Below are 20713 nucleotides of genomic sequence, written 5' to 3' on the forward strand. Positions count from 1 at the left end.
GTCCATCAGTAGTTAATGAAACTGAACATAATCTTCTCCATTTCAGTAGGATGTATTCATGTCCATTTCAATTATATTATATATGCTAAATTTATATTCATATATGTAAGTCAGCATATGCAAATGTTACTCAAGTTTCTGTTCATTTATTTTGATAGGTTTCAGTTTGTAGAAGCAAATATCTCTTTAAGATCACTCTCTCTTTCTCTCTCTATTTTGCTCAACTTTTCCTCTCTATGCTGAATATATCCCTGGCAACATGTAATAAAATTGTCAATCCCTTTGTAAGTATTTCAGTATATAATGTTTTATAATAATTGACTTTTGTTGGCATTCAGTTATTAATTCAGTTTGAAACATACAATACATTGCACACTTCAAATCAACATTTTTATTGTCATCTTGCCACATTTTTTGTCTAAAAAGGAGATCCTCTGATACAAAGCAGGCTTGAATGTTAGTCCTAACTTATATTGTAGGTGATAATTCAATATCTACTAAACATAGCCACAATTTCTTCATTATCTTTCGGTTTGTAGCTACCAACACCTGGAAAGATAAAAACATGATGTTGAAAAACTAGACTATACTCTACATTATAAGTCTTAATATATGTAGATGTTTGAAAACTAGTATTGCATTAGATATATGCAGATACTCAACTGCCTTGTATACCTGACTACAGCCAGTCATGATGAAAAATAGTATCCATACAGTAATATCACAATACAACCCCACCCTGTCATAGTTGCTTCCTGATACTAGATGCAAATACGTAAATTGAAGGATTTGTGTCATGAAGCACATTTTTATTTGCCCTGTGACCTGTGAAGGATGCATAAGCCGCAGCTGACCTGTAAGCTCCCAAAAGACATAGCAGCTTTAAAGAGTAGAAAACAAGTACTGTATTCACACTTGTTTATGGGGATTCTCAGGCATCCAGGTTATGATTGCTCCAAAAGTGTTTTGTTTCAAGAGGCAACTGAAGTTTCTTGTTTTTCTTTGAAGATGTTTTGCTTCTCATCAACCTTTTCAATCTGACTGGATAGTGGGGAATGGAAGAGTTTATATTCCTTGCTGACAGCTGGTCATTTGCATTATTTTAGAGAGTCGTTGAGGCCACTTGGGGGTTTATGAAACGCATGGCACATCATAGGAGAACAAACCATCAGGAGAAGAGTTAGCAATCCATCTGCATTTAAAAGACAAAGGCCACTCTTTTGAAGACAGCAACATCCTCATTTTGGACGGAGAGGACTGCTGGTTTGAAAGTGGGGTCAAAGAGGCCATCTATGTCAAAATTGAGCACCCCTCTCTCAACAGAGGGAGAGGAATATGACTTCATCTATCTCCAGTCCATAAAGTCCTTTCAACAGTTTTAAGAAGGCTCCACACCCATTTGCACTACTCAGGTGATCCCGAGGACACAGATAAACCTCTAAGTGGCCTCAACAACTATCTAGAAGAATTCAAACAACCACCTGTCTGCCAGGAATATAAATCCTTCCATTCCCCACCATCCAGTCAGAGCTGAAGAAGTTTCTTGGATGAGAAGCGAAACGTCTTCAAAGAAAAACAAGGAAGTCCAGTTGCCTCTTGAAAAACCACATTTGGGATATATTCACACTTTTAAGTGCACTGAAGCATCTTTTTAGAATCAAATCCAAAGCATTGCATACACCTATCCACTATACCAGGCATGTCCAACACACTCTCCATGAGTTGCATGTGGCCTTGGACAGTTAGTAATGCAACCGCAATAATAAAAATTATAAAAATAAAGGAAGTTTGTTATTTATGATTCTTAACTACCGTATATACTCGAATATAAGCCGATCCGAGTATAAGCCGAGGTCCCCAATTTTACCCCAAAAACTGGGGTAAACTGGGGACTCGAGTATAAGCCGAGGGTGGGAAATGAGGCACCTACCGGTTGGGGAAACCCTCCCTCCCTCAGCTGAGAAGGCTGGCGGCTCCCCCGCCCCGCCCTCTCACTGCACCGGCAGGGCTTCCCCGTGCCGTCCGGTAAAATGTGAAAAAAAGAAAAAAAAAAAAACTCGAGTATAAGCCGTATATACTCGAGTATAAGCCGAGGGGCTTAAAAAAAACAAAAACTCGAGTATAAGCCGTATAGACCCGAGTATAAGCCGAGGGGACGTTTTTCAGCACAAAAAACGTGCTGAAAAACTCGGCTTATACTCGAGTATATACGGTATATTATATGCATTATGTGTGGTTCAAGACAATTCCTCTTCATTCAATGCGGCCCAGGCAAGCAAAAATATTGGACAACTATGTTCTATACCCGTGTTGGCGAACCTATGGTACGTGTGCCCAAAGTGGCACGCGGAGCCATGTCACCTGGCACGCCAGCCGTCACCCCAGCCCAGCTCCACTGTGCATGCGCACGTACCTCCCACCGGCCACCTAGTCTTCGGGTCTCTACCACATATGTGCAGGGGGCGGGGTGGGTGTGCTGGGGTGCTCGCATTGCATTTTGGGGGTTTGCATGCGCACTCCACCCCCACGCCCTGTTTTGAGCCTGGAAGGCCTCCTGCACCAACCTGGAAGCCAAAATGAGGGGGCAGGGCGCATGTGTGGGTGACACATGCACATGCATGGAGGACGCACATGCATGCAGGGCCTGGGGTGTATATGTGGGGGGGCACTTGCATTGCATTTTAGGGGTCTGGTCATGTGCACATACATTCGCTTACATGCACGCGTGCTTTGGGCACTCAGCACCAAAAAGGTTAACTATCACTATTCTATACTGTAATATATTTCTGTCAGCTTTATGCATATCAATAACTAAATATTACCTGATAATGTTAGGCATCCATTAATTAGAATACCAGTTAGTCTTCTCAATCTTTAAGGTTCTGTCCCTCTGTTTCCACTGATGCTTCATTTTGCAATTGTACTCCTCTACCTCTTTTTCTTTTTATTTGATTTTGTCACAACAGTATATACAATCATCAACATAAACAATAACTCATCATGAGAGAAAAATTATATATAAGTAAAAGTATACAACAACTATGTTAATTTGATATAATGAAGGAAACAATAGGACAGGAACAGTAGGCACTTTTGTGCTCTTATGCACGCCCCTTATTCAACTCTTCTTTGACTTGATCCTTTGCTCAGTCTTTTTCTGGGACTACATTTGATCCCTAATTTCATTTGATTGATGCCCTAGACTGTGTACCAAACTGATTAACAATCTTGATTTTTTCTTGACTTGCATATCAGTCACTTTGGTAAATAGGTAAAATCTGTATGTTGTGTTTGCTCTCAATTAATTGCAGAACTTGGAACTCTCGTCTGGGGTCAAAAGCTAAGTAGAATCAAAGCTGATTAGTCTCTGGATAGGATATTTCTAGGACATGCCGGCACTGTAGGATAGACTGGAAAGTTGAAAGCTTATTCCAGGAGAAGGCAAAGACACATAATTTCAGTGTTGCACTGAGAAGGCTACCTACATATATCTATTAATTCATGAGGAGCTGAGCTCGATTTGAAGACTTTGCCATTTGAACAGGCATCAATCTATTATTTTGGTCTTGTTGATTATTATTATGCTATAGCTGCATATTTGCTAGCAAGTTAATCATAATTAAGATGTGTGATAAAGGCTGCAAGTATCTGGAGGATCTATGTTGTATCTTTCAGCACTTTCCTCCTTCCCAAGAAAATGTACCTTGTTCAAGGGGTGTTTTGCCACTGAGGAACTGCCAGTAGGTCTTTTCATTGGTGCTGCCTTGGAGGCCATTGATAGAGGTGACCATGGGGCCCCAAGATGTCTCCTCTGTTTGAAAGCTACAAAATGCCAAACTCATTAAAAGTGTAGCAAGAAGGAAGTATGAATAAGAAAATGGTGAATTATATCATAATACTTAAGGGATATTTAATATATACACAAGAAAAATGTAAAGAAATAGAAAAGCTCAGGAATGTTATAGGTGAAAATTATTCATAGAAATCAAATATTCAAATGTATCCAGCCTCCAGCCCAAAGACAGGTTAAAATACATTGATAAAGGTTTAAGATTTCTTGAACTGAAAATAAGAAAAGTTTCACATCCTGGGTTGAATGCCCCCCTCCCTAAAAGTTTTAAACAGAATCTAAAAGGAATCTACCAGGAGTCTATTTACCTGAATTCACTTGCATTAAGTTGTTCAGCTGCTTTCAAGACAGCAAGCAGCACAGAACCCTTTGGCACTTTCACAGTTGTGGAATACCTGAAGTGAGGTCCTATTAGCTTATTGATTACAGTATAATGCACTGTGACTGCAAAAAAAGAGAAGAGAAAGTAGGTGAAATAACTTATTACACCTTAATATCCTAGGGCTGTTTCTAGATTTTCGCAGCTGAGATGTAGAAGAGTCAGTGATATGAGCTAGACTTGGTAGCAAATTTAAAGTTTGCTTCTTGGTGCAGTGAAAGTATATCCATACGCAGAATTAAAATATGCTTGTTATACCAGAGCTCCATATCTACATTACCCATTTTTTCCCTTGCATCTGATATATCAGCAATTGTTGTACAACTTTCAAGAATCACTATACAGCAACTCCAGAAACAACCCTGGCCAGTATGACCAGAAGAGTGGTGCTAAAGGCATCACTGTTTTCATCATTATGGATGAGCTATTGAGTAGAAGCTGAAGATCAGTAATACTGACAAAATTGGATCATTACAGGCTGGGCAATCCATTGCGCACCTACAGCATCACCTTTGTTTTGTGGCTCCAAGAAGCATTCAAATTGGATGAAAAATCTGTTTGGCTTTGGTGGCATAGTTTTGTGGAGGGTACTGCAATTCTTTCTAAATAGGGACATACAAGCCACTAACTTTAGTGATTTAAACCTCTGGTAGCAAAAAATTTATTTTGAATAAAAATAGATTAGAATAAAAAATGCTGAAAATTGTGCCCCATGCCTTTCCAATGGCTTTAGAGTGTTCCCATCGTGCCTCTTTCAATCTTTGGACACTTCAAATAAATACATTTTGAAAGCATGGCTAAAAAGTGCTTGTCCTTGTTTACTTTATCTGATTCTGGCGCCCTCCAGGAAAATATCCAAAATGCACCCAGGTGAAATAAATATTACCGTGAAATAGCACTGTTTCCTCCACCTCTATCATTCCCTTTCTTCCAGGATAGCTGTTATTCCAGCATAACAAATAACTGTAAAACTGTACTTTTTTGTGGTGTGGTAATATAATGTTGGGAAAAGGTGGATCTACAATACAGGCCTCATTAAGCTGTGCCTCTATTTCTCTATTTTTGTCTCCTTCAGAGAACGAGGGAGGTGCCAGAGGAGTTTCTTTCCACTGAAGAAGCTGCCTTACCAGTTTCAGAGCTGCAAGTGAGACCCTTCACATCCAAATACGTTTTGCCCACCAGAGAAGGCAGGATCTGAGAAGCAGCAGCTGGAGTGCTAAAGGCGCTCTTGGTGATCTTACTCAGCACTTCGTTCAAGGTCTTTGGGCAGTTCCATGCATTAGCAGAGTAGAACTCAGAGGTAACACTGAGAGCCTGAAAATCACAGAGAGAGAGAGAGAAAGAAGAGAGAGAGATGCTCAGTAAGATTCAAAGGGATAAAGACCAGATTGCTGGATTTTCATCCCTCCCAAATAAAAGGTCAGGTGTACCTGCATTGCAAGGCCAGTGCTATAGATATTTCCAAGGAGGCCATTAGTCTGCTGTTCATTAAGGATTTGCTTTGTGGCCAGGGCCAAGGCTGCTTGTATAGTTCCTACAAGTTTGCTCTGCTGAGACGAGATCCTTCCTTCATACACACAGAACAGTGCTAGACTTGCTACGGCAGCAGTATCTGTGAATTATATCAAACAAGGGATTGAGCAGTGAGGAGAAAGTCAGGCGTATTTGCCAATCTAGGAAGAGTCATGGATCTCTTTGATATAGGAGCTGGACAATAGCAGATATCCGAGAGAAGCAGGCCAAATTGGAAAAGGCTGTTTATTACTGTTTATTTATTTATTTATTTATTACTGTTTATTACGACGCTATAGAGCACTGCACACCAGAACAACTAGACACAAGAACAGTTTTTTCCCGAAGGCCATCACTCTGCTAAACAAATAATTCCCTCAACACTGTCAGACTATTTACTGAATCTGCACTACTATTAATCGTTTCATCACCAATCTCTTTCCACTTATGACTGTATGACTACAACTTGTTGCTGGCAATCCTTATGATTTACATTGATGTATTGATCATCAATTGTGTTGTAAATGTTGTACCTTGATGAACGTATCTTTTCTTTTATGTACACTGAGAGCATATGCACCAAGACAAATTCCTTGTGTCCAATCACACTTGGCCAATAAAAATTCTATTCTATTCTATTCTATTCTATTCTATTACAAGTTGTCATTGTGGATGATGCAATGGATAATGGATTCCAAGCTTATCAATCACTTGCTCATTGTGAAGTTCCCACTCACCATCTCTTAGTCCAACCTATTTCCCAAGATCATTACAGAGTATTATTAAGAGGTCTATCTTGAAGACTTTCAAGACTCAGAATAAAAAGGTAATTTAAAGTCGTATTCAAAATCATATATGTGTTTGTGTCTCTGTGAAACATTTTCTTACCTACAGAGTAACGGCCATGGAATTGGAAACGATTAGCCAGGACTGCCTTGGCCAGGGTGGTGGCAGCCCTTTCAAGTTCTGGACTTTTTTCTACACACAGAGCCAAAGTATCTAGAGCCAATTGGTAGTAGGTTGTCTTGGGAGTCCCAGTGGTATCTGAAAAGTAAGCATGTTTATCAGTTACTTCCTGTGTGGTCACAAAAGACATCTACTTTCAGCCTGTTACTGTTTGGAGGTTGAGTTCAAAATGAGGCAGAAATGGAAAACTAATTCTAAAATTCTAATTCTATTGGAGAAGGAGAGATCTGAAATCACAAACTAGCTATACTTCTGTGGTATCCCCATGGAATTGATAACCATAATGGTACAGGATTCTAAATCACGAAAAATAACCTTTTATTCAGTGGTGGGATTCAAATAATTTAACAACCGGTTCTCTGCCCTAATGATATCTTCCAACAACTAGTTCACCAAACTGCTCAGAAAGTTAACAACCGGTTCTTCCGAAGTGGTGCGAACTGGCTGAATCCCACCACTGCTTTTATTTATGTCCACATAGTTAGTGTATGGGGAATGACTGGATTTGTTGCTGCAGATTTTCCCCTCTAAGTTGGAAGGCAAGTTAGGTTTAAATACTGGGGAAATGATGACAGTGGGCAGAAAATGAAGTCCCATTCTCCTGCTGCCTGAGAGTTTATAATGCTACAGGGAGAATATCTCAAAAAGGGCTATAAACCTCTCCTATGCATAATTTATAATACTATCTACACCACAATATTGACTTTTGTGGAAAGTGTCTGTGAGATATATTGTTGGAAACTCAGAATGCAAGGTTACAAATATCTAATTGCTAAGCAACATTTTGTACTTTATGAATTCTACTCTTTCTAGCACAGAACATGTTTTAAGCCTGAACTACGACAAATCTTCCCCACAAGTACATTACTGCAATATCACCTTTCAGAGATTTTGCAAAGATTTTCCTGTTTTCAGTAGATTTTATGTACAGTGTTGATTGGCTGGGACATAAGATGTGCTGCATGAGAAAATTTAACTGTGATGTTGGTTGTTTTGATTTCAACGTTTTTACTGTATTGATACTGTTTTATTTTTGAATGGTGAACCGCCTAGTATTTAGTACATGCTGAGTGGCTAGATAAATGTTATAAATAAATAAATAAATAAATAAATAAATAAATAAATAAATAAATAAATAAATAAATAAATAAATAAATAAATATACATACATTACAAAGCCATGATCTATGATCATCAGTGTTGTAGATCAATTTTGCAGCTGCTATAAAAGTACATTTTATTCAGAAAATTTATTTCTGAAGAATAAATGTGCATGAAGATTAGAATGAATAGAAATTGTGAGATATTGTACGTAGAGAACTGGATTCAGTTGTCTTGATGAAAATGTGCCCTAACTAAGGGTTTAAGAATGTTTGTAAGCAATTAAGATTGCATTAGTCTTTCAAATGCAGAAGAGAATATGTTGCTCATAATTGGGACAAAGAACAGGTAATTGCCAGAGTAAGAGAATAATTATAAAATTGATTGAGTATTTGTATCTAGACAGTTGAGTGCTAACTTGATGTTGAGCCTGGAATCACTTGGAACTATCTGAATTGCATAGATAACATTCCTAAAATAGAGGGACATTTCAATTCAACCTTTCAAGTACCATCCTTGAAAGCCAGTGGTGGGGAAAGAACAAAGACAGTTGGATCCATGCATTAATCATCCCTTTTGTTATCTGAGTGAAAGGCAGGAACCTAATGCCCATTTGTCTCCTTACGGATATGCTTAATCTCTTCCTTTGTTTTCTCCTCAAGGACTTGGACCAGGTTGACATGTTTTTCTGGCGTGCTGACATCAGCAGGATTCTCACAGGAGGACCGAAGAGCTAGGACATAAAGGGCCACTTTGCCAGAGGTCATCTCTGCAAGAAGGGATAAGAGAGGACAAAGACTGAATAAGCAATGCTTCAAAAGCAATAAAGAACCTTTTCCCATCCTGGCTGGAAGTCTAGACTGCAGCCCAAAACATCTGGGAGAGCTGCTTTAAAAATTGGGATATAACTGGACACCATCTCTGATTCTTTTTCCTTGCATACATTGCAGAACCATGTGGTTGATATTTTAAAGACAAACCGATGATAATATAAGGTTTCATGGACTGGAGCTCCTGGTGTCAGATGTACCATACTGTAATCTGTGAAAGTCTAGACACAGATATGGCTGAATTAGTACTGACTCACAATTGTTAATATAATTTCAGCTCCAGGAAAAGATGCTTCTAAGCCTTCTAATCAAAACTGTTTTGCTTTTGCCATGAGGTTCTTAATTTCTGTTTTATCGTCATTGGAACCTACTGCTTTTAGTCTGTTGAGGGGATTTTCAGCTGCAATTTAAAACCACTTACAGGACAGCAGGTTTCTTTAGACTTAATGAAACGTCTGAGAGGACTGTAAATCAATCAATTGTATTTATGCCTCCCAACAGACTGCGTGTTGTCTGGAAATTTATTTTAAATATGAGACAAAGAAGTTCTGAGGATAGTATTCAGTTAACATTGATCCACAATGTATTCCGCATGAGTGGAGAATGATGACCCAGAGTAGGTTTAAGGTACAAAAGTGAGATACATACATATATACATGCTTCCTATTATATCCTATATTTAAATATCTACTTTAATAGTTATGTGACCATGGAGGAATCACCAGCTAAAAGAGAAGTGAGAGTAAAAAGGGGCACCGGCCTGGAATCACACCCTGGGAGGAAACATCATAAATCAGACGACTGAAGCCTTACCTACTGGTTCCCAAAGGAATGCAGCCTGGCAAGATTCTTTTAATAAAGGTGATCAACAATAAAAACAAAGCTGCTTTGGCCTATTCCAGTGGTGGGTTTCAATTTTTTTTTTAATACTGGTTCTGTGGGCGTGGCTTGGTGGGCGTGGCAGGGATGGATACTGTAAAATCTCCATTCCCACCCTAATCCAGGGGAAGGTTACTGCAAAATCCCCATTTCCTCCCAATCAGCTGGGATCTGGAAGGCAGAGAATAGATGGGGGCGGGGCCTGTCAGAATTTTTACTACCAGTTCTCCAAACTACTCAAAATTTCCACTACCAGTTTTCCAGAACTGGTCAGAACCTGCTGAAACCCACCTCTGGCCTATTCCCAAAATTGTCCTGATTCCTTGTGACAAATAGTAACAGGGAAACATTTAGCAGGTGAACTTTTGCCAGTGTGTACCAGAGGTGGGTTTCAGCAGGTTCTGACCAGATCTAGGGAACCGGTAGTAAAAATTCTGACTGGCCCCACCCCCATCCATTCTCTGCCTCCCAATTCCCAGCTGACTGGGGGGGGGGAAATGGAGATTTTGCAGTAACCTTCCCCTGGAGTGGGGTGGGAATGGAGATTTTACAGTATCCTTTCCCTGCCACACCCACCAAGCCACACCCACAGAAACGGTAGTAAAAAAATTTGAAACCCACCACTGGTGTGTACATATGATCATGATGAAAACTTTGCCATTTAGTGGCCATTTATTACTAAGAAAAAGCTTACAGGCAATTATAGAAATAGAATAGGACATGATATATTGTGGTTAAAACTAGGATGTACTAGTAAAAACACAATCACAAACCCTCATAGTATTTTTCATGATCAGGTTAGGTTTAGTAAGTTATCCGGTTACTAAAAGTGACCTCTGAAAAACTATTTCTATGTTTCCCTCTTTACAAAATGGAACAAATTAAAGAACTGAACTGGTTCAGAAATGGTTTTTTATGTAAAAGTTTCTCATTTCAAGCATCCTACCTGTTCCAGCTGTTTCTTTTATCTGCTGCACCAAATGCATTATCACACTAAGATTGTGGTCCTTAGCCAAGTTCAAAGCAATCAGGATACTGGGATCAGGTTTGCCCTGCAGCCTGGCCCAATTTTCCAGTTGATTCTGGATGCCTTTAACCAACCCTTGCTGATCATTCGGGACAGCTAGAACCAAGACAGCAAGAAGTTTATCAAGAACAGGACTTGTTCCTAGACAACTCTCATGTAGCTTGTCAACAGAATTACAATTCAGCTTCAGAAATTGTCTCTACAAGTAGTCCTTGACTTATGACTATAATTGGGCCCAAAATTTCTGTTGCTAAGCAAAACATTCATTAAGTAAATATTACTCCAGTTTACAGCTTTTCTTGCCACAGTTGTTAAGCCAATCACTGTATTGTTAATAACACAGTTGTTAAATGATTCTGGTTTTTCCATTTACTTCGTTTGTCAGAAGGTCGCAAAAGGTGATCACATGACCCTGCAACACTGCAACCGTCATAAGCGTGAGTCAATTGCAAAGGACCTTAATTTTGAACACATGACCATAGGGATGCTACAAACAGTCATAAGTGTGAAAAATGGTCATAAGTCACTTTTTTCACTGCCTTTGTAACTTCAGACAGTCACTAACTGCACTGTTGTAATTCAAGGACTCCCTGTATTACATTTGCATTTGGTTGTGGTTGGGGCTCTTCCTCTTTTTTTGCCCACCAAAATTTTTTGCCCACTAGTGAGTTCTGTTATTATAACAAGGATAACTTCAAATGCAATATAAAAAGGTAAAGGTTCCCCTCGCACATATGTGCTAGTCGTTCCCAACTCTAGGGGGCGGTGTTCATCTCTGTTTCAAAGCCGAAGAGCCAGCGCTGTCCGAAGATGTCTTTGTGGTCATGTGCCTGGCATGACTAAATGCCAAAGACGCACGGAACACTGTTACCTTCCCACCAAAGGTGGTTCCTATTTTTCTACTTGCATTTTTTACGTGCTTTCAAACTGCTAGGTTGGCAGAAGCTGGGACAAGTAATGGGGGCTCACCCCATTATGTGGCACTAGGGATTCGAACCACTGAACTGCCGACCTTTCTGATCGACAAGCTCAGTGTCTTAGCCACTGAACCACTGCATACGCGCACACTGCATACGTGTGTGTTTGCAAAGTTTGGGCATGACATTTATCACTACTTTTCTTATTTTTATTCTTCAGATTGAGACTATCCAGAATTACCTGAGCCTCACCCTCAGCTATGAATTTGCATAAACTCCAAGCAAGGCATTGGATCCAGGCATTGGATCTAGTATCCTCATGTAGGGCTTAGTCACAATTAACTCAATGGAATGTACTCTCTTGTTCTGAAATCTCACTGAAGTCAATGCAGGAAAATACACACAAGCTTAAGGCCCATTATTTTCATAGAAACAAAGATCAATTAAAATAATAGAGATTAGAGATTATGACAGATTGGGCTTTATCCAATATTACATTTTAATTATCTTTTTATACAGAACTATTTCCATGATGTAAAGTTAGCCCGACATAAATACTCTATGCATCAATAATCCACACAATGCACAAATATTATGTTTCTAGGGCTGTTAAAGAGGTGCTTTGCATAGTACAGTATTGCAAATGAAGCACTTATTTTCAAAATAACAGAATAACAGAGTTGGGAGGGACCTTGGAGGTCTTGTAGTCCAACCCCCTGCTCAAACAGGAAATCCTGTACCATTTCAGACAAATAGCTGTCCAATTTCTTCGAGCACCTACAAGTTCTGGAGGCAAGTCATTCCACTAATTAATTGTTCTAACTGTCAGGAAATTTCTCCTTAGTTCTAGTTTGGTTCTCTCCTTGATTAGTTTCCACCCATTGCTTCTTGTCCTGCCTTCAGGTGCTTTGAAGAATAGGTTAGCCCCTTCTTCTTTGTGGCAGCCCTTTAGGTATTGGAACACTGCTATCATATCCCCCATAGTACTTCTTTTCATTAAACTAGACATACCCAATTCCTGCACCAAAGTCCTTTGCAAGGCTCATTTGGCTGTAAAGATCAGTCAACAGATCTTCAAGTTAGGAAGAAGCATCAGGCTAAGGAAGGCTGATCGAAGAGGAAGAGCGATTTGAAAAACTTACAGCAAGTTCCTGAAGAAATGGAAGCCGCATTGGTGACTGTGCAGAACACGTACAGGATAATAGTGAAGGGGAACATTTTGGGATAGGAATCGGTCCTTTCTTTTAGTCCAGGTCTTCCTTGATGTGGCATGATATTGGAGGTCAATGGTGAAAGCATGCTTTATGCCCCACTTTATATAGACTGTTGATACAACCTTTAAATAGACTCCCTGCCAAACTTTTATCTCCATTTCTAGCACTGTTGACTTTTCTCAATTTCCTATCTCAATTTCATATCTCAATTTCCTCAACATTTCGTAGGAACCGGTTTGACTAGAAGATGCCAAAGAACAAATCTTTTCAGAGAAATTGGTGGGGCAGTTGTACATATTAGCAGAAGGTAACTTGGCAAGATGTTGACAACCATCTGTGAGAGAACAGCCCTTTGCTAAGAAATCCTTTGCTCAGCCATGCTCAGTTAATGGCTAGGAATGGATAAATTTCATGGAAGAGAAGTTGGGTTGAGAAAAAGAGGAAATAAAACTGAATTGGACATGTCCCTCCGAGCTGTCTTGCCTACGAAAAATAGCACTGTATCTTCCACCAGGGTCCTGACTCCAAACTCTTGGTTTGGGATTTGTAGAACATGGTAGAAATGCTATAGATGAGGTATATTATATGATTTAACCAAAAAAGCAGCCTGTGTTTTATCTGAGAAGGAAATGTGAATCCAGCCTGAGTATGTAGGCTGGGTTCACCTCAATTGTCTCAAGAGTTGAGGAAATGGCTTCATCATTTAGATAAGGAAATAGCTTATAGAGTTTCATTGGAAGAAGCCAAGGCACCTGAGTATTGCATGAGCTATAAATGAAGCCAATGAGAGGGCCAGGACTTGGTTCCCATCTGAGATAATTAGAGTAGAATAGAATAGAATAGAATAGAATAGAATAGAATAGAATAGAATAGAATAGAATAGAATAGAATTTTATTGGCCAAGTGTGATTGGACACACAAGGAATTTGTCTTGGTGCATATGCTCTCAGTGTACATAAAAGAAAAGATACGTTCATCAAGGTACAACATTTACAACACAATTGATGGTCAATATATCAATATAAATCATAAGGATTGCCAGCAACAAGTTATAGTCATACAGTCATAAGTGGAAAGAGATTGGTGATGGGAACTATGAGACGATTAATAGTAGTGCAGATTCAGTACATAGTTTGACAGTGTTGATGGAATTATTTGTTTAGCAGAGTGATGGCCTTTGGGAAAAAACTGTTCTTGTGTTTAGTTGTTCTGGTGTGCAGTGCTCTATAGCGTCGTTTTGAGGGTAGGAGTTGAAACAGTTGATGTCCAGGATGCGAGGGGTCTGTAAATATTTTCACGGCCCTCTTCTTGATTCGTGCAGTATACAGGTCCTCAATGGAAGGCAGGTTGGTAGCAATTATTTTTTCTGCAGTTCTAATTATCCTCTGAAGTCTGTGTTTTTCTTGTTGGGTTGCAGAACCGAATCAGACAGTTAATTCCTGAGTAGTTGCTATGGAGACTCATCTAAGAATACAGGCTTTGTTGCTTTTAATCACTGAGTTCTACTCAGAACTCCTCAGGTAAATGCAGAGAGGGACTACAACTTGGAGATATGGAAAGAAACTGCTTTGGTTGGTTGCTTTTGGTGTGCACTATACTAATACTATGCCCTCAGAGGAACAGGTTTAAATGTTCTCTCATTACAAAATGTTTTCAGTTAGTAAAGATCTACCAAGATACAAATCTAATGAAAACTATTTTTAATGAGAATTAATGAAATATTTTTTAGGAAACTATATCCATATTGGTATGCATTACATGATGTAATAGAAAAATTAGCTTTCTTCCTTTAATGTGCTCAAAATAGAAAACACCCAGCTCACCAGGCTAGTGTACCATTGCTGGGTTAGGGGAGAAAGTATATTTATTAGGACATATCTCCAAGCTGTAAAAAAGGCAAACATTGGGGAATCTGGCTCAGAATTAAAAAGAAAACGTAATGGTTTTAAAGTTCTGGACATTTTACTAGATTTGCTGTTGTTTCAGATCAATAGGCAAGTCTTGTTTGGAAGCCACTTAATTAGATTAGGTTGTGCAAAATAGATTTTCAATTGCATGAAGGTTTGCTGAGTTAGAAGAAAGTGGTTGTTTCTTTTCGTTTTTAAACGAACTGCTACAACTCATTGATTCTGTGAGATAGAAGTAAAGAAACATGTAATCCTTCCATTTATTTAGTGGAACTTTTTAAATGGAAGTTCGACTGGAATAATACCCAATATTGAGGATATGTAGGTTCTAAAAATATGTATTATTTGCAGCTAGCAAATGGCAGTCCACCAGGTTTTGGATCTATCTTTGTGTAATTAAATGTGTGTTTTTTTTCAAAGCTGGGCCCACCAGGATTAAAAGCCAATAAAAGATGTTAAAAATAGAATCCATTCAAATGTCAAAGCACTGGGGCAGCTTTGACTTCTCAAGAACTCCTTTGTCTAGACCAGGGGTATCAAACTCATTTAAAGTATTAACCATCCTGCCCAGCTTTGGATTGTCTGCAAAATTATTCCATAATTGTTGGATTTCTCCTACAGAGGTAGACATTACTGTTGGGATAGTACTTATAAATTTACAAGATAGCACTATGTATATATTTCTTCTAGGAGTTTTCATTTAATTTTATCACCAAACCTCAAATAGCAAAGTGCAAATATAATCTAAAAGTTGACACTAGGTAAAACAGTTTAATATGTATAATAATTGGTAAATATTACATAAAACATTTTAAACTATTTTTTATTGATGTGTTACCAGAGAACTTTTTTTATTGCCATAGTGAAAATTGGGCTGATGCTGTTATAATTTTAGGATTTTTATTTGTGAGTAAAACTTTTAATACATCCAGAAATGTCTCTACCTGTCTTGATTTTAAAGTAGATTTGATAACATCCTGCTGAAAATTCATAATACAATAAAATACAATCCACCTTGTGACAACTCTTAGCAATCACATGGACAAATTTTCTCTATGACAGCAGCCCCCAACCTTTTGGGTACCAGAGACTAGTTCGGTGGAGAGAGATTTCTCCAGGGACTGGAGGGGGAGTGGTTTCGCATGCTGCCTGCATCCTGCAGATGGGGCTTCGCAGACCAGTTGCTGGCATGCTACACACTGATGCCAGTCCACGGAGCAGGGGTTGGGGACCCCTGCTCTATGATGATCCATCCCTGGTTTTTCAGGATTTCCAAGGCAAACCTATCATAACTGTAACTGAGTCCACCCATCTTGCTACTGGTTGTTTTCTTTTTCCTTCCATTTTTCTCAGCATTAAAGCCTCCTCCAGAGAGTTAGACCAGGGGTGAAATCCAGCAGGTTCTGACAGGATCTGGAGAGCTGGTAGCGTAAATTTTGAGTAGTTCGGAGAACCTGCAAATACCACCTCTGGCTGGCTCTAGAGTGAGGTGGGATTGGAGATTTTGCAATATCGTTCCCCCAGAAGTGGGGCGGGAATGGGGATTTTGCAGTATCCTTTCCCCAGAGTGGGGTGGGAATGGAGATTTTGCAGTACCCTTCCCCTGCCACGGCCACTAAGCTGCACCAAGCCACACTCACAGAACCGGCAGTTAGGACTACTAACTGGTTAGGACGTTGCATAATGTGTTCAGAGTAGGATAATTTGAGCCTGATCATTTGTGCCTCCAGTGAGAAATCTCTGCTAATTTTTTCAATGTTCCATATGTTTGTTTTCTTGACTGTCCTTGGTATTCTCAGGAGTCTTCTCCAACACAAAAACTCAAAAACACCTATACAGTTATGGAAAGGAAATCAAACATTCCCTAACATTCAATCTTCCCTTGTTCCTCAATCCCAATCTCACAGCCATTTCCAGGGCAAAAGGGTGAGAAATTACACTAAAACAAAAGCTAATGAACTTGACAAAGAAGTTGAAATTGGCCAAAGGGAGCAGCCCATTCAGGTAAACATTTCTTTGGTGAGGACAATGAGATGTCCCGTGATTCCCATTTTTCTTAGAATATTCCACAGCTTTATGTGAGTGACACAATCAAAGATTTTTCTATAATTAATAAAGCATATAATGACTTTTTTCATGTTCTTTGGCTTTCTTAATTATCCAGTGTGCATCAGAAATAAAGTCTCCTGTTCCTCAGCTTTTTTTAAGGGCAACTTGAAAAAACATACCCTCTCTCACACATTCCAGGTACAAACTCTGAGGGTCTTTTGAAATCTACCATACAGCATATTTTATGGCGACACATTTAATCTGGCTTTTGAAAAGGCTGTTCTATATCTAATTAAATATAAACACATGGAGCTGAAAAGTATATTTGCAATTTATTCAAAAAGTATATTTGCAATTTATTCATAGGTAAACACAGAAGTTTAGCCTTTGCCATTCTGTACTGAATTATCCCTCAATCTTTTAAAAATACAATAAAATGCTGATGTCATAACCTTTAAAACAAATAATCAGAATCAATGCCAATCTGATTAATCTTTTGGGCCACCTATTTATATCATGTATCTGTATCTATATCTATTTCACATAGCAATCCTTCCTTGTTTTCAAAAATGCAGTGGTGAAATCTGAACCAGTTTGCTACCAGTTCATTGGCCGTGGCACAGCTGATTGTCGGATCATAGCTTTTTTTTTTACTTCCGGTTCACCTGAACTGATAGTTTTTATCACTACTGGTTTGCCCGAACTGGAGAGAACCGGTAGCATTTCACCCCTGCCTTTGGTGGAACCCCAAAACAACTGAAGTACCACTTGAACACCATCAGCACTGATAAAATCACCACCAGTCAGTTGCAAACAACAGTTTTACTTAGAATAGCTTACATGCTACAGTACTTTCAATGTCATCAAACATCTCCCTTTCCCAGGTCCTTGGTTGATAAAAAAAATGCCAAATCCAGCCTAAACATCTGGCTAGTTATGTGGCAAACCATAATAATTGATAAAATTTATATACTGACTCCCAGCAATTCTGGGTGATTTACATTTAAAAACAAAACATTTAAAAACAAAAAATGATACAAAAAATGCAAAAGCACACAAGACTAAAGAACAATGAGAAAGAAAACCAGAAGGGAACAGAAAGGAAGAAAGGGCCATCAGCTGTTCTCTCCAAAGACCTGGGCAAAGAGCCAGTTTTTTAAAGCTCTTCGAAATACCAGTAGGGTAGGAGCTGTTCAAAATTGGAGGGAACCTCATTCCAGAGGATAGCTGCTGCTACATGGAAAGCACAATTGCAGGGTTAAACAGATGGCAATGCTTAATCAATGGAATCTGGAACAGACCAACCCTGCCAATTCAAACTGGCTGGCCAGATACTATAGAAAATAGGCAGTCCCCCAGGTATTCATGCTATGTAGGCTTTTATAGCTAGCCACCAGCACTGTGAGTCATTTCCAGAAGCAAACAAGCCATCAGTGAAGCTTTCAAAGCAGAAATGTTACATGAACATACTAAGGCATGACTGTCATTGTCGACACTGCTGAATTTTGGACCAGCTGAACCTTCTGGATAGTCTTAAGGGCAGTGTTGTGATTCCGGCTCCCGAGCCTGCCCTCACGGAGGAAGATGACTCTGAAAGTGATGGGGAGGAGCTGACAAGGCCTCCCTCTCCAGGACCCTCCTTTCTGGCAACACCTCAGGTTCCAGCTGAAGGCCAGGAGGAAGGCATGTCGGAGCACCCATTAATAGGGAGTGATGAAGATCAATCTTGGATTGATCCCAGGCAGTGTCGGAGGGAGAGGCATGCGCAGCAAAGGAAGAGGTGTGGAAGGGCCAGAGATTGCTGAGTCACTGAGCCATGCCCCACAGGGGATAAAAGTGGGTGGGGTTGCTCTGCAGGCTCTGTGACGGACAAAAACTGCATATCGTGAGCTTCGGATGGGATAGTTTTTGGAATTAAGGCTTGGACTTTGTGGATGACTTCTGACTACTCTTTGAACTCTTGGTTGCCCCAGCAACAGACTACAGATACGCGGACTCCTGTTTCTAGAGGTGATAAGAAACTTGGCAGGCATTTGGAAAGTAGCTGCCAGAACTTTTATCTGCTAAAGAGATTCAGGTTGGCTTGTAAAAATAAATTACTGGTAGACGTCGTTTGCTCATGTGTCTTCCTATGTGAGGTGGGGGGACAGAACAGGCAGCTATCTGTAAAGCGCATTGCAGTAGTCTAGCCGTGTGGTGATTATAGCATGAATATTTGCCCGGAGGGCTTCCAATATAGGAAAGGGTGAAACTGATGTACCAGTTGAAGCTGGAGGAAAGCTGTCCTAGTCTCAGCTGCCTCCTGCTCATTGAGCAAGAGCTATGAGTCCACAAAGGCCACCAAATTGCACACTGGGTTTGGGTGGTCCACCCACAGCCACTTCGTCTTGGCAGAATTACGTTGAACATTGTTTCTCTCCATCCAAACCTGCACAGTCTCCACACACTGGGATAGAACCATGACAGCTTTATTTGGCTGGCCTGGTGTTGAAAGATACAATTGAGTATCGTCAGTATATAGCATTGATGATACTGAGCCCCAGAGTGGCAGATGAGCTCACCCAGCAATTTCATGTGAATGTTGAAAAGGAGGGGAGAGACTATAGAACCTGTGGCATCCCACAAGTGAGAGACTAGGGGACGATCTCTCCAACCAGCACCTACTGAACCAGCCCCAGAGAAAGAAAGAGTGCCAAAATAAAATGGTGCCCCCAATCTGCAACTCACAGATCCAACTCAGAAGGATACGATGGTCAATGATACTGAAAGCCATTGAGAGATTAAAGAGCACAAAGTTGGATGCACCATCACCACCATCCTGGCTCTGCCAGCAGATCATCAAATCTGTCTCAATATTAAATCCCAGCCTGAAACTTGACTGAGATGGGTGAAGATAATCTATTTCCTCCAGTTTTCATCATCTGTACATCCAAAAGGAAAGGATGATAGGTACGACTGTTGGTTCCAATAGGAAGACTGTTGGATCTGAGGACAGTCTTTTGAGGAGGGAGCACTGCCTCTTTTAATACCACGGTTGCCACTTCCTCCATCAAAGAGGCCGACACTTATGCATGGCTCACCTCCCTGGCAACCCAGGTGGGACCTGGACCCAATAAGCAGATATCTGTGTGACAGCTAAGAGAGCCCTGTCCACTTCCTCATAAGTCACTGCTTCAAATTCATCCCAAATCACAGCATCAGCCTCCTCTGCCCATTCAGAAGCAAATCTGAATTACTTTACCCGCTACAATGTTCTACCTGTCAATGATTACTTCAGCTTCAACCTCAATAACACTCGGGCAAACAATAAATACAAACTCAAGGTAAACCACTCCAACCTCGATTGCAGAAAATATGACTTCAGCAACGGAGTGGTCAACGCCTGGAATGCTCTACCTGACTCCGCTGTTACATCCTCTAATCTCCACAGCTTCAACCTTAAACTGTCTACCGTGGACCTCACCTCATTCCTAAAAGGTCCGTAAAGGGGGCGTGCATAAGCGCACTAGCATGCCTATGTCCCTTTCCTACTGTCCCCATTTATTTGTACTCATTTCCTGTGTTCATATCCATGTTTATACTTATACCTGTTACGTTGTACATGTTTGACAAATAAATAAATACAAATACAAAAACCAGGTAGCCTGAATAATCTTCACAATGGTCCACCAGATGTTCTGCTGGGCCCTCCACCCAATAGAAAATAGGTCACCTTAAATAGGGCCACTGAATAACGATCAGTAAATACAATAATAAAATCATTGAGAGTTGCCACTCTTATCTTTAGTAATTCCTAAAATACTTTTATTTATGTCCAGTCAGATTCACATGGATTCTTCCACCAATAAAGATTTAGGTATTTCCTCTGGGAGGGTTCATCTCCACTGCTACTTAGTAAAATTTCGCTTTCAAAAGTATTGGTTTGTAGTGATGCTGTCAGGAAATGGTTAAATAAAATGCTCAGATAAAAACAAATATTTTGCTTAGCAATAGAAATTTTGGGCTCAGTTATGATCATAAATCAAGGACTTAACTGTACATATCTTGTTAAACAAAAAGGCTTTTGCTTTGATCTTTTTCTC

The 20713-nt window shown here is 39.8% G+C and overlaps 1 protein-coding gene across 1 annotated transcript; it reads right to left on the reverse strand.

Moving 5' to 3' along the window:
* Nucleotides 1–411: 411 nt before the first annotated feature.
* Nucleotides 412–12751, reverse strand: LOC131205194 (cobalamin binding intrinsic factor-like). The gene is made up of 9 exons (XM_058197196.1): nt 12604–12751; nt 10464–10640; nt 8434–8577; nt 6630–6785; nt 5660–5841; nt 5357–5543; nt 4159–4294; nt 3704–3822; nt 412–549 (listed from the first exon to the last, which is right to left on the reverse strand). The coding sequence occupies exons 1-9, from the start codon at nt 12731–12733 to the stop codon at nt 488–490; spliced, it is 1293 nt and encodes a 430-aa protein (XP_058053179.1). The 5' UTR covers nt 12734–12751; the 3' UTR covers nt 412–487.
* Nucleotides 12752–20713: the final 7962 nt, after the last annotated feature.

Source organism: Ahaetulla prasina, chromosome 1 (genome assembly GCF_028640845.1).
Source record: "Ahaetulla prasina isolate Xishuangbanna chromosome 1, ASM2864084v1, whole genome shotgun sequence".
Taxonomy (NCBI): Eukaryota; Metazoa; Chordata; class Lepidosauria; order Squamata; family Colubridae; genus Ahaetulla; species Ahaetulla prasina.

Coding starts and splice junctions, on each gene's coding strand:
- LOC131205194 (XM_058197196.1), bottom strand. CDS start 12,733: ATGCCACATCAAGGAAGACCTGGACTAAAAGAAAGGACCGATTCCTAT. Junction 5,842..6,629: donor CCATGGCCGTTACTCTGTAG/GTAAGAAAATGT, acceptor TATAATTCACAG/ATACTGCTGCCGTAGCAAGT. Junction 5,544..5,659: donor GCACTGGCCTTGCAATGCAG/GTACACCTGACC, acceptor TGTGATTTTCAG/GCTCTCAGTGTTACCTCTGA.